The 14,705-nt window shown below is 41.3% G+C and overlaps 1 protein-coding gene across 1 annotated transcript in view; it reads left to right on the top strand.

Moving 5' to 3' along the window:
• The first annotated feature begins 801 nt into the window (after nt 1-801).
• Nucleotides 802-14,705, top strand: part of LOC128713407 (uncharacterized) — a 52,944-nt gene continuing 39,040 nt past the window's right edge. The window contains exon 1 of the mRNA XM_053808265.1: nt 802-1,787. Within this exon, the coding sequence (XP_053664240.1) occupies nt 802-1,787 (986 nt within the window). The remainder of the gene's footprint in view (nt 1,788-14,705) is intronic.

Here is a 14,705-nt window from a genome sequence, read left to right as displayed (position 1 = left end):
TTACTACTCTTCCCAGCAGAACAGTGCTGCTGTTTGGTGGTTCCATGCGATCCTGCAATGTGCGAGGCAGACTGTGGTTTGGTGGGTGGTTTGGATGAAAGAAGGCGTAGCGCAACGGTTGCCCTTGTATTGAGTTACAGGGAATTAGCCCTCAAGCTTTGCAACAGAAAAAAAACACCCCACAATATACTATCAGATGATGGAGGAGAGCAAATGTTAGCTATTTTTGTGCCACCAGAGCCAACCGTTGAAAGGCTACATTTTTAGACGACAAATCTGGCTCTCTTCGCATGTCCCCATTACCCTCCCGGTGCGAATTGTGCACACGGACTTTGGAGTATATATTTACAACGAACCACCTGATCACTTTTTTCTTTAAGTCGAACTGCTTTATTTCGTATTTTTTAGAGCAAATGTTCGTGGATTTGCTTCAAGCTAAGGTTATTTTAGTATTATGCATTGGAAACGTGTTTAGATGACTAAACCTAAGGTGCTAAGCTGTTTTAATTTGTTTTTAGTTTTTTGTTGCTTTTATTTACAAATAATTTTTTTAAGGAAATATTCAAAATTAAATTAGGAAATTTCAAAATATAATAAACTATTATTGTGTGTTCAGTCAGTTTCAAGGATTTCACTGAAGCCTGAAGCGTTCCTTATGAAATAAATAAAAATCAGTTCATAATTTCCTCATACTCACGCTTGAAAACGAACAGTCATTGTGCATATGTGTGAGAAAAGTGTATCTTGTCCAAACGAAACCAGTGCCGAATGTACAGTTCATAATAGCACCAAACTGAGAGCATGTCCTTCAATTGTGCTAACAACACTTCCTCGCGGAGTCTTCCATTCGAGCCATCTAACAATATCGTAAACACAATAAATGAGGACGACCCCCATATCAAGGGTCAAGCTTTTCTCAACTTGAACATCACTGCTAAACACGAGGACGACAGGTATGTCGAAATAATGTCCGCCATTGCCGCCACCGAAAAAACCGAACTGGAGCGATGCAACCAACGCAACCGATGTGGCGCGCTTGCACCCGAAAGCACACTCGATCATAAATTCGATCGGTTGCTCTCGGAGGTGCACGGTCTGCGGGATCAAATTGGAGATCGCATCGAAACGCTGAATCGTCGCCTTACGCAAACAAATCGACTGTTCCTGGCACATCAAGACTATGGGCAACGTTCGAACCGGGCCGGTGATCTGCTGCTAATAGGCGTCCCGGCGACCCTGCAGGGCGACGGTCTGCGCGAGTGTTACGTGCGTATTGCCCGCCGACTGGGATACACGGAGAGCGAGATCCCCATCGTGCATATACGACGCCTCGATCTCGGACCATCGGCGCCGGATGTTAAACCCTCCCGGTATAGTATAGCCGTGCTGGACAATCTCGCAAGGACTCGTGTCGGGAAGTTACGTGCGGGCGTAACCGAACCTACCGTACAGCCACCAGCCGTTCACGTGCAGTTTGTGTTTCGGAACGCGCGAAATGAGTTTTATCGCCGGTACCAGGAGGGTGGTAAGGCTGGAACTGGGTTGGCACTGCCGGACTTGGGTTATAGCGGATCGGACGGTCGAGTGTTTGTGAGTGAAAATCTAACCCGGGGTAACGTCAGCCTTAAGGCGGAGGCAATGCGTCTGAAACGCGATGGCAAGATTAAAAGCGTGTTCACGGTGAACGGGCAGATTTACGTGAAGCGAACGGTTGATCATCGACCGGAGTTGGTCACCAGTAGCGTCGATCTGTTACTGCTAGATGAAACGAAGTTGAAAGCAAACAAGTAAGCTTTTGGAATATTTCTTTACATCTTTCCACTGATTCATTGTGTTCTTAACTTATTTGCACCGTTTGCCTCATATTATGCTGCTGAACTTGCACACGTATTTTGGATCAGAATTATATTTTCGTCCTTATTTTATGGTCATTGCAATAGTTTCATGACAATTACAAAAAGCCTTTACTTTACAAAAAGAAAAATAGATATCCTCCATTTATCATCTGAAAACTTTATAGAGATTGATTTTGTCCATAAGTATAGAGAAAGTCGTTATGAGTGCCAAATTGAATATTTTTTTCGGTTCATTGGCCATTCATAGGCATGCGATATATTTATTTCAATGTTCCATATTTTTCTTTTCACTTAACCTTTCATTCGATGCATAAAAATTTTCAACTTTATTCATATTTTTGTGCAAAATTTACTGAAATTTAGTTACATGTAGTGATGTAATGTTCTTAGTCAAATTCAAAAGCTTGTTGATTTGTATATGTTATTCGAAAATATGTTTGTTTAACATGTATTTGAGACTACTTCTTACACTAAATTATAATCAATACTGTTTTCGAGAATTTCGGCATAGAATTCATTAACATTTCTAGACGAATGTTATCGTGTAATACTTTGACTATAAAGAATTTTCTAGTTCATAAAGTCAAGCAACACTGCAGGTTTCAGCCATAACTTGGGTATTTTTATGCTATTCACTCAATTACCACACCAACCTACAAAAAAGTGCATGCCTTTTTATAGTACTGCTGTATGCTGAGTCTGCTAGACTCGAAAATTATAAGTAGTGAGCAAAAAGAGAACTAGTTTTTGCGTGCGCTCGCGCTGTAGCGACACCATTATAATAATTTCCCAGTATCCTCAGGCATTGGGACTCACTCCCCAATATTGTGCCAACCCCCGCTTCCTACATCGTCGTTGCTAGTAGTCAAGACGTTTTACGATCGACCAAAATTGTGGGGGTCGGGGTGGCGCTGCAATGACACTCATTCCACCCACCCACCAGGTATGGTGTGTATGTTGTGTCCTCGCAAGAAAGATGGGCAGAACCAAACCGCAATCGATCGAACCCTCCAGAAATAGCAGAGCACCCAGCGGTAACGGGTTGTCTTCGCGTCTCGAATGTACGTGGAGCTTTTCATCAGGGAAAGAGCAAGATCAATAATAACTCATTTTATCGCCTTCCTACCGCAACCGGGGATAGATTCCGATGCCCGGCGCGCCTTCTCGGTCCAGTGGATGCAGATGCTGGGCGGTATGCATGCAGTTCCCCATTAAGTTCCCACGAATATAAAATTGATAATATATTAAAGTATCCCCGCAATCAACCACCATCCGCACTCTACTGTCGGGGTTTTGTATATTGTCTGTGGAGACATCTTCTCTTTAACCGCAACCTTCTGGACGCTGGAAGTGCCGTGGATAAACCAAGCACACAAGGGAACATAAAGTTGCTCCAGAAGTGGATTGGCAAATGGAAATAGTCTCACTTTCCATTGCTTCCCGTGGGTAAATCTTTGACCTGCTATAAACATTCGGTGCGGTTTCTCGCTTGGTTGGTGGTGGCTAGTACAAATCACTTTGGCGCGTCTGGCATCATTGCAACCCGTTGATGTGTTCAAGAGCTGTGAAAACAATATATTTGATTTTGAAGCAAGTTGCTTTATTCCTTTCACAACACAATATGTGTATTCAGTATGGCTTAAATCGTCGTGTAAAGAAACGATTTTTGCTTAAGGAAACATTATTTTTATTCAATGACTGGTAATAAGATCATATTCTAACTTTGACGTTTTTTCCCCTTTGATAACCGACTTTTTTTGCGATCATTTTGTTTTTGAAACGAATTGACACCTGTCGATGGTATGAGTAGGGTTCCGTGGAAGTTGTTCCTGAATATCGTATCTGATAATATTTTTTTTTTTGTAGTTATCAGATACCAATGTCGGACAAAATGTCGCAAATTCCTTTAGGATGTTTCCATTTTCTAATCTTCCATCCATCGTAACACTAACAAACTTTGCCTGTCAACAGTTGGGAATGTTCATTGCCAGCAAAAGCGCCAAACGGCAGACCCGTTTTGAGCGTGTACTATGTTTGCTTGTTGGCAACCATGCCGCCCGCGGCATAAATATGCAACCACCCCTTTAGCTTGTGCCGCAGATACTCGCATCCTTTCCGCCTGTCGCTCTGTTATCATCGGCAGAACATTATTGCTGCTCATAATGATGGGCGTGGCAAATAGCAAGATGCTAAAACAAACCGTTTAACGAAAGGTGGATGTACCTTTGAATGGATGGTTTAAAATTTTCGATTGTTATTACTTTGGTGTTTGAAAAATCAAGATAAATAGAGAGTTACATAAGAAATGTTTTTAAATGACCAATAAAATTCACTTATTTTATACATAATTGTTATGAGGTTATATCATTCTTTGGACTATTAGTTGATAATCGAAGAGAAAACCTTATGCAATCGGGTGAAATCGATGCTTTGTACACTAAGATGTCCACTAGTGAATAGAAAAATGTGTTTCAAATTAACAAAACAACACTCAATGTGAACAAATTGTAATGATCAAAGTCTCCTTGGTGCTCTTTTAGAACGTAGTATCATCCCTTAGTAGGTGTAGTTTTATTGGCAGCGATAGTAACCATTGTAAGTATACGTTGTAGTCAATGTAACTCAAAAGCTTCAGCTCACGGTCCGCTCGATATCAAGAAACCGCGTGTGAGACTTGACAATTTCAAACGCACTCGCGAGATCTTCCCCAGCCCCAAACCGCTCTCGGAGAGCTTCCGTCCCGTATGGTAGTGTGGGAATATTCGGAAGAAGGAAAAAAAAACCCCACCAATATCATATTTGGCTCCCCATTTTTTTTCGCAGCTCATCCCCTAAACGCTCACTCAGCTCCCGACACTCGTTATGAGCGAGAAGTGCTCACGCCCAAGCGCTTCTGTGCTGCTCTTGAGGGTTCTCTTGAATGCCCCAAATCGCCCCCCCCCACTTCTAAAGTTTTTTATGTGTGTGTGTGTGTGTGCGTGTGTGTCGTTTTTTTTTTGTGTGTTGTTTTCTTTCTTACGAGGTACGCAATACACGCGGTGCTCTGCGCGCGGCGGCGATGACCTTGTGGCGGTTCGAGCAGTTCGTTGAACCTGTGAGTGAAACGCGCGCGCCAAAAAAAAAAAGCTAGAAAAGAACAAAATAATACAAACACACAAACACGCGGTCAAAATGTGTAACCCAACATTCGCCGTCGCCGAAATCAAATTGGGAATCTGTCGCGCGCGTTTAGCTACAGAAAACCAACCTTCCGCCCCCCTCCACCCCCTGTATACCTCCTCCAAACGCCCTTTTGATGTGTGTCTTCTGCTCCAATCCAGAAGATGCGGTGTGCATGTATGTAGGCTTGTGGAGCATCGGGAAGCAACGGGTTGGTTTGTACCGCCGATGTGCACAACGATGTGTGTGCGTCTTGATAAGTATTACAAGTAAGCCACAGCGCGTTGGACAATGGATTGATAAGTTAGCAGAAGGTGAAGCAAAACATGGCATCATCTTTCAGTACAGCATGTTATGCCTTCTGTTTAGCTGGTCTCATGTATCCTTGCGATCCTTGTCACCAAAACTAGAAGCAGTTCCAAATAAAATAAGCGACAGACCAAACCGTTAATCCAGATTACAGGCTCTCTGAGCCCATTTTTAATGCTCATCATTCGGCGATTAACCCGTCGTACTCAGCCTACCAGAACGTGTCCGGAACACTTTACAACACACTTCGGTTTATCCGTGCGTGCCCGCATGCTGATCAGTGTGGCGCCGCAACGATTAAATACATGATTGGTGATGGTGGTGGTGATGGTGTCGTGGGTCCCTTCTTGCGCATTCTTGCGAGCCTGTGATGTATGTGTGTCCGCCACTGCGGTCAGCATTGCGCTCCGTCACACGTGCTCCATTTTATCTCAGCTACTACTGTCCCTGGGGCGTGTTAGAGAGCGACTTGATAAAAATGGTTTTTTGGGTGTTTTTTTTGTTTTTTTTTTTCAAATAAATTAAACTCCTATTGTGATTACTTGTTTGTGGATATTTTAAAAATTCCACCATTCTTAAAGTTGATACAAAAACAAAACCGCTAAGTAACGTGCTCTAAACAACTCTGCTTTACATGGTTGATATTATGTTTTATGTATAATTTTGATGATTTGCTAAAGTTGCAACTAAATGTTTATTTATTTTAAATTGTAGTAACAATTAATGCTTTTAGTACATACGATTAACATTAATCTTATGGACGGCTTGGAATGCGATATGGAGACGCTTGGTCCCTCACTTTAAGTTGTCCATGAAGATTAGCGAACAAAAAAGTTCTGAATTCCGGTAATGCTATCATTTTAAACCATGTTTTAGAGTATAAATATATCGGATTACGTGCTGATTTTTTGACGATACCATTTACGTGGAAAATGGAAAAATATAACTCAGGTTAACAATTTCATGCAGTGTAGTGTGGTGTAGGAGAAACCATAATTTTATTGCTTTCGAATGAATTTCTTTAAACAAAATAAATTACTGAAGCTTGAATTTATCATTATAAATATTATTATTATATTTATTATTTAATAAGAAATTATTAACCTGTACGTTTACTAGGTTCTTCCATTTTAATTTGGTTGAAAGTTTACGTCTTACAACGATTAATTTTCCACTATCAAGTTTTTAACGCTTTAATGTGTGATGACTTTCCGGAATCTTTCATTTGCATATTTTTTACACCGTAATTGATCATTTGGAGATTGCATATTACGATCAGTTTTAGCATGAGCATAAGCTAAATCAATTACAGAAAAAAAAACATAAATTGTGCCTTAGAATTGTGGGATCTGTTCGTGTTCGCTGTGAACGTCGTGTCGTGCACGCGTATATGCGTCGAAATAAAGATATTCAAATTGGCCATAGAGTTCTGTTTAGCATACAGCCGTCTGGTAGTGCTAACGCGTCCGAACGGTCTGGTCGCTTTTCGATAGCGTCACCAGAAGCAGCTCTCTCACTCTTGCACCACACCGACCGTGTGAACTTGATGAAGGCAGTCGTTTGCGTGTGAATGAGAAGGAAACATTAACAGAATGGCACAGGACAACGTGATAATGGCGTCGTGGAATCGGCGAGTAGTTTCTAAGCGCCATCAAGCCAGCGAATGTAACTGTCCGCAAAAAGGCACGCGTCTGTTCGGTTTGAATTTTATGCGTACCATTACCATCGTCAGCGTTCAGATAGATTAAAATAATCTACTCGACACTTATTTCTTGTAGATCGTTGTTAGTATAAGAATTTATACTATTAATTAATTTATATTGTTACAGCAAAGCTTGTTCGTGTGATTATACAGTGTTTCTTATCCGAACTCAAAATTGTCGCTATGAATCTCAACACCGTTGCTTGCAATGTTAACATGTTTCAACAAGACGATATTTTTTTGTTGGATTGAATACAACAGTAAACGATTATTCTACAAAGAAGACTTGTGCAGTTTTAGTCAAAGCTATGATGCCTGTAATTAATGTTTTCTAATAGTGTAATGACATGACGTGTTAGGGCTCATCCGCTGCTTTCCAATTAAATTGGCAAGCCTAGGTATTGAATTTCTAGCTTTGTTTTGAAATTCCTTTATATTTTGCAAAAATTTCTGATCAGTTGTTTGTCAAATGTCCAAACAAAACATTTTTCCAGCAAATTTAATCCAGGCTGAATTATGTCCATACATTTGCCTAGAAAGTGAACCAACTGTTTGTTGGAACCAATCTGGAAATAGTTAAATTTTACATGATATATTTGCTTTAAAATTCTTGAACAAATATCTCAGATACGAGCGATTGAAAGATTCAAGCAGAACCAATATATGTGCAGATGTGCAGATATATCTTTGTCTTGTAATATAGTTCACCATTCACCATATGATATACGCTCGATTGTTTAACGAATAAGATCTTAATACTTAAAATCAAACTTAAAGTATCGTAGATCCTTTACTTACCTATGGTATCATAGATATATTCTAATGTTTTCCTCAGCATGTTAGAGACTCCACTGCATTACTCAATTGTCTAATTACTCTATTGCACCATATTGCTATGATTCAGCATCTTTGGTACCATTATAAAAGTTGATATTTTAAATTAAGATGCATTTCAAACGAATTATTTTTGATAGTCTGATGCATAAGAAAGATACGGCGTTCATGTTTTTTCGTGTCTTAAATAACGTTCAGCTCATTGAATTCATGCCCAGCATTCCGATGGGATGTTAATAAAACGGATGGTCTAACTGTTAGCATCAATCCTTTCTTTGCTTTCTGGTTTCTCTTTCTTTCTCTTTCTCTCTCTTTCTCTCTCTCATGGGTATTACTTCAAATGTTTCCTTAGTAAATCCTTGAGAAAATTGTAATCCCACTCTGCATTTGAGCCCGAGCTAGCTGATGAAACTACAACGAACCGATCGCACGGCAACAGATTTGCTCGTGCAGTCGGCAATTCAGGCCAAAGAATGTAATTATCACACTTTACTGTCAATTCCACCAATCATCGTGCGCCCTGTTGCATATCGATGCGTTCGTATTTCACGGTACACGGTACGGCTTAGCGCGCTCTGTTGTGCTGCCAGGGGCGAATCCTTTTCGGCGTCCGGCCGGATGCACAATCATCTGCTGGGAAAATGAACTGTTAATGGAAAACAACGCCCCCAGGGCAAATGGCACTGATTTCCTTGCTAGATCTATGAGCGCAAGAATTGGCAACGTGAACGATAAGGCAGTCCTTGAACATGTTAGGCAATTTCATGAGAGGTGCCAGAGTTTGTCAATCGGGTATAATATTGTGTGTAAAAGCGTTTTTAATTAAATAAAATTTTTTTTTTTTTTAAAATTAAATAAAATAAAATTTTCGTAAAGTCAAAGTTTAGACGATTGATATGAAAGGGAAAATACCTTGAAAGCGAGATCAACATGTTTATCTGATCATGCTACTCAGAGAGTTGCCTTGGAAAACAACACGTGGCTGCAGTTTTAGTTCTTATACTAAGATCGCTGTAGAAGGATCATTTATCAGCTAGATGTACTATTCAAACAGTGTTTTATGGTGTTGAAATTTGTTTTTATGCGCAATCTGCATTGTGATTTGAAATTGTAAAGAACCTTGCGTCTCCATCATTCAGATTAAGTTCCAAACAATGGAATAAACTCGCGCACTAAAATAAGGAATACATGTAACCTTTACAATCAAAAGTTTGATTTATTTTAAATATGTTGAATATGTTCCTATGTTAAATATGTAGCTTTATTGTATTCTCTAATCAAACCCTTATTTTATTTTATTTTTTCTACAGGTAAGTGTCTATGGCAAACATTCTAAACCTGTTTTTGATGTCCTCCTGTATAAGTAAGTAAAATTAATTATATTAACTTTCTGAAAGCTGTTTTTTTAAGTTTTTAATTTTCTGAAAGATGAAAAGTATCAAAATTGGCTTCAAAAATCTGTATATTTCTTAAAGTTTTTCAAATACATATTAACTATTTCTTTGACGTTCTGTAAACTTCTGCCCTTGTTTTGATTAAGATGGAATGTTTTCATTACATTTGGATTTAATGATATTTTTATTTAAGAAGAACGGCCAAGCCGTATTGCTTAACAACTATGGGCAACTTAAACTCAAGTAGACATTCGATTCAGCAGTCGGATTCACATTGGATTTGGAGGCATTTTCTTCTCCAGACAGTGAATATGATTTGGGCACCTTATCCCGGTTGTATTCAGCAGCAAAAGACCATAATTGTTTTGAGAAAATCAGAAACGAAACGATTATCGATCATAATTAATGATTTGATTGTAATTTTAGTATTTTAATTGAATTTAATCCTCTTTTGTTCCTTTACGGAATTAAGGATATTACTGAATTAGATCACAATTGTTAATATGTAAAGTTATATATCGTTGCTTTAAGGCAGACAGCTTGATGATCATGACAATTTTGATTAAAGTTTGTTTTTAAATTGGTTTCTCTTCTGTTCATCTATACTCTCCTGCATAATAAGATTTTACCCATTTCTTGGTACACTTTATTGTCTAAACTAACTCTAAACGTATTACTTAAAATTAGAAATAATCTTGTTCATCACGTTCCTTCACCAAACCGGGTTCGCAGCCTAAAAACAGCCTAAACAGCGCGTTTGCTGTGTGGTGTATTTGTTGGACCCTTTCCCGCTCTTCGATTCTTTCTTTCTTGCGAACAAACTGTAATGAAACACACCAACACACGTGCTCGCCCAATACGCACACCCACACATCACGGTGAAGGCCGTCTTTACCTTACCCATCGTGTGTTATTCTTCTGTCATGTTTCCCTTACTGTCGCTTGGCTTTGCATGCATGTACCATCCGTCGCCCGGATCAGGTAATTTCTCAGACCAAAACCCGGCGACCGCTCTGATCCTTCCAGGAATTTCATCCGAAGCGAAACGAAGCGCAGCATAAATGCCATTGCGACGCCGCTTCCTTCCCGCACGATTGCACCAATTCCCTCTCACTCCCACCCCCCGGGCCACCATTCCGCCACTTGCATTTGAGCGCGTCTAACGCGCGTTCTCGGTGGCAGAGAGAGGGCTTTTTGTTTGGTATGCGCTCGGCCAATGCATCCGAGAAGATCACGCGCGTCTGTGCGTGTGCATGCACACTTCCGCGTCTGGTTTTTTGGGGATTTTTTTTTTGTTCCCCCTGTTACTGTACGCTTTCTGGCTGTTGTTTTCGTCTGTCGATCGCATCTCGGATATGCGATCGTCACTGGCATGTTTGGTGGTCGTCGTCACCATTCGCTTTGGTGGTCAAAAGCACCAGGCCCGGACGGCTGCGGACGGGCTTCAGGGGGGGGGGTTTCTTTCTGTTTTCTTTGGTCCTTCTTGTTGTACCTCTCGTTCGCACTTCAGCCTTTCGTTCACCTTTTCTCCCCCGTGCCGCGCTGCGTCTGTCCGCCCCGGGGTTCTTTGAGGCCGACGATTCCCGTTATTTACAGCGCCATCAGCCTGAGACCTTAAGGATACGGGAGATGTTCGGTGTGTTTCACTCGTTTGCTGCCGCTTGTTGGTGTTGATGCGATCGCACCAGCATTTGAAATAATGTGCGTGTACCCGGCTGGGACAAAACCTTGCCACAGAATGCTTCTCGGTTACGTTACGCGCGCTTTTCTTGCGTTCAAAATACGAAACTTCCATTCGTGCGTAGAACGGCGGGGTGGAAAAAGAATACCTCACCTAGTGCCATGACCAGGCTTCGGGATCGTGTGGCGTTGTTGCTTATGGAGCATGCTGCTGTGCGAGCTTTTAAGAAGAACGCAACCGAAGCTTTCATTTCTTGGCGGGAAACGGAGTGTTAATTGATGAGTTTTTTTTTTGTTTTGTTTTGATATCACTTTATCAACTTTTTTTTAAATCTTTTTATTTTTTTTTTATTCATCAGTAAGAAGTGTAAAAATAAAATCCGTTCGTTTTTGTTCTACCAAAATTATTAGCAAATCGTACGAAAATTATATTGTGAACAATCCCTTCATTACTTCTTTTCCGATCCGGTCAGCTACCATCGTTTGTCTGACGCGTTCATGTTATCTGCAAACATGCAGGCATGGAATTTGCTTTACGGTCGAAATGTTACAGCAGTATCACACAAAGCAGTTACCAAAAAAAAAAAATAACAAAACTCGCCCGGAAGTGAAAAGTCATCGTCCTCTCATATATGGAGAGTTTCCATTAATTAATTTTTAAAGCACGAATAACGAACGATATCCATTCACGGCGCGCCTCCCAGGCTTTTATCGCTAACTGCTAAACGCTGCTAATTGGGATATGATTTAGAGAAGAATTAAAAGTATATTCGATGCGGTGAAACCCGCCTAAGAGATACCACCGTTTCATTATTTTCTTGCCTCCCGTTCTGTTGGTTGGTTCGTGCGTGAGTGTGTATGCATGTGTGTGCGGGGTTGTTGTTTTTCCGACCCGTTTTGCAAGCGATTCGTTTATCCTTTTAAGCTCCGATATTCGATTGGCTGAAATACAAACATTTGTTACTGTGGAATGGTTTGGGCGATACAGTTGGAGTCATGCTACGATCAAACTTAGTACCGGAATGTTGTTCTAAGATCTTCATTTGATTAAGCTATAATATTAGTTGTATACCTTTTTTATGCTGTTTTAAATGAGGTAAAAGCTCACCTAAATATGCTTACCATGTCCGTACAATCAGGCCTCTCAATCAGGGGTTCGTCAAATGGTTATTATCCCTAGACGATCAGTTTCCGCCTGCAATTTTCATAGTTTATGGAACTCTAAAGGTACAACAGTCGGCAAAGTACGGAAGCTTTTAACTCTTTTGTTTTTGTTGTAGAAATATCGCACCTCTAGTGATGCTTTATGAAGCGAGTCGTCTTCATATGGTATGGCCCCGCACAGGAAACTTCCCAAAACAAAGCAGAAAAAACCACCTTTCATGAAAAAGCCCGGTAATGGTTGGCAAATTTGTGATTCGAATTAAATCTGACCACATCGCACCACCCTCGTACAGCAGCAAGAAGGGCCCTACCCGCCAAAAAAAAACTCATATCGAATGGCCAGAACACTCGCCCCGAAAAACCCAACAGCACGTGACTGAGATGATTATGACATTAGAAGACGAGCCACCTGATGAACAAACGCGTAACGCGCCTATCGCTCGCCTTTCGCGACCGAAGAGCCCTATTCCCCGGGGCCGCTGTGCTGTGCACGGTGTTTCTTTGGAGTTTTCTGCGGCTGCCTTGGACTCTTCTTACGCTCTCCAGACGGACGGACGGCGTGTCATCTAGTTCCGGTTGAATTCTCGCCCCGCGCGTCCGAATTCAATTGGCAGGGCATGCTTTTTTAAGGTGCTGGTATATACTACAGTTTAGGGTTGTTTTCACTTAGCCGAATGTTTTATACACGACGACGTGGTGATTAGATTTGTTTGGAGGAAGAGTTTGTTTACTGGCCGCTGGTAGAAAACAGTCGCTGAAAGTTGGGTGACTTGCTGTGGGGGCCGAGCATTAGCGCATGTTTTAAGCTTTATCATGGGAAAACTTTGATTGCGATCATAACGAAGGTTTAGTTTGCTGGTTGCCAGTTTGCCAAGACACACAGGGCATATGGCGGGCCAGATCGCTAATGAGCAGTTTATTCTTGTCAAATACTGTGGAAAACTACCTTCCACCGTTTGTTGAAGTGTACGCTCGCATTCGTTCTGGATCGTTTATTGCAAGCGCATATCCATTACGGTCTTTGCTATGTGACAGCCACGAGATGGAACGATTAGGGTTTAGCATCATTAAAAGCACGAAGCCATTTGCACATTTCGTGATGGGTACTTCTCCTCTAAGCAATCTATTAATCGATTTTTTTTTGGAATTTATTCCTTATTTCGTCCAAACATTGTTTTATGATTTAAAATTTCATTTCGATCATAATGTCGTCCGTACGTTGCGCATCTGCCGTGAAATTTTTGAAACTAACATTTTCTAAGCGTCATTTTTTTAATTGTTACATTTATTTTAGGCCCAAAAGAAGTTGTTTATTAATTATTTCATCAATTCCATCGCTTCCGTTTCTTTTCATTCAATATGTTTAACCCATCCTTACATTATTGTCCCCTTATTACATACGGTTCGGGTGGCCCCGATATTATTTATTGGTAGCGAGATCGGTTCTTACACGACAGGACCGGTCCAAAATCCCATCCGGATCAAACCCCCGTACGCAGGACTTGACTATCTCCCTCGGGTGCGGGTAAATAAAGCCAAAGAAAGCAGGAAATGACAGACCTAGTCCTCTTAAGGTTGTTGTGCCGATAAAGCAGAAGGAGAGTACATTCGCTGTTAGACATCCGTTCCTTAAAGTGGTCATTGAACCTGTAACGTATAAATGGGTACAATGGTTAAATAACTATTGATGGTAAGCTTATTTATAGATGCACAGCTAGAATAACTTGTTCCATCGAAGATAAACAGTTGGGTAAACATCTATCATCTCGCAACGGAACCGTTTGCGAGCAGGCCCAACTGAAACAACCTGCGAGCGGCAACAACCTTTCACCGATACGTAGCGTAACCTGCTAATTTGCACCGGTTGTCCAGTGCACGCCCCGGTTCCGGTTAGGATTCTCGTACGCCGTGCTCGTACCATCGATACACCGAACCCGCTGGATGTGTGAGATTTGGGGGTTTTTGTTTTTATCTTTTGTTTAACATCTTAAACTCCACTGCACGATTCGCTCATTAGCGAAATGCGGCGAGATACATCCACCCGGGGTAACCTGCAGCCCTTACCGAACCGTGCCCTCCGCGCCCGCCTGTTTTCCCGATTTCTTTGACGGCACGGTTGGATCTTTTGACGGAGAGCTTTTCCATGAGCGACACCGTCATCTGCTCCATCATCATCATCATCATCATCATCGCCATCATCCACTCCAGACCATTTGGTGCCACACTTGCAAAACGATAGACTATGCCCGAAACACGGTGCGCGAAGATGAATTATTTATATTAGCACATCGCTGTCATTTTGCGTAGTGTGTTTTGTTTCTAATTTTCTGTTTGCCGCTGCCTTATCGTGCCCCCCGTGCCGCCTTCATTTGCTATTTTGTTGCTGCCTGTAACATGGCATTGCCAAATTTTGCGGGGTTTTCTGTTTTCTGTCGTTGGGGTTTCACTCGGTGCGATATAATCAATGGTGGTGGGATTGATAAATTGCGGTCGTAGACTTCCAGGCACGTCGTAGACTTTTAGGCATGCTTGTTTTATAGTGCGTTTGCGTCTCGCATCTAGCGCATAGGACAAACATGTACTTAAAATGCAGTCATTTTGAAGATG

This window comes from Anopheles marshallii, chromosome 3, assembly GCF_943734725.1.
Source record: "Anopheles marshallii chromosome 3, idAnoMarsDA_429_01, whole genome shotgun sequence".
Lineage (NCBI taxonomy): Eukaryota > Metazoa > Arthropoda > Insecta > Diptera > Culicidae > Anopheles > Anopheles marshallii.
This window is presented reverse-complemented; position numbering and strand designations above follow the sequence as displayed.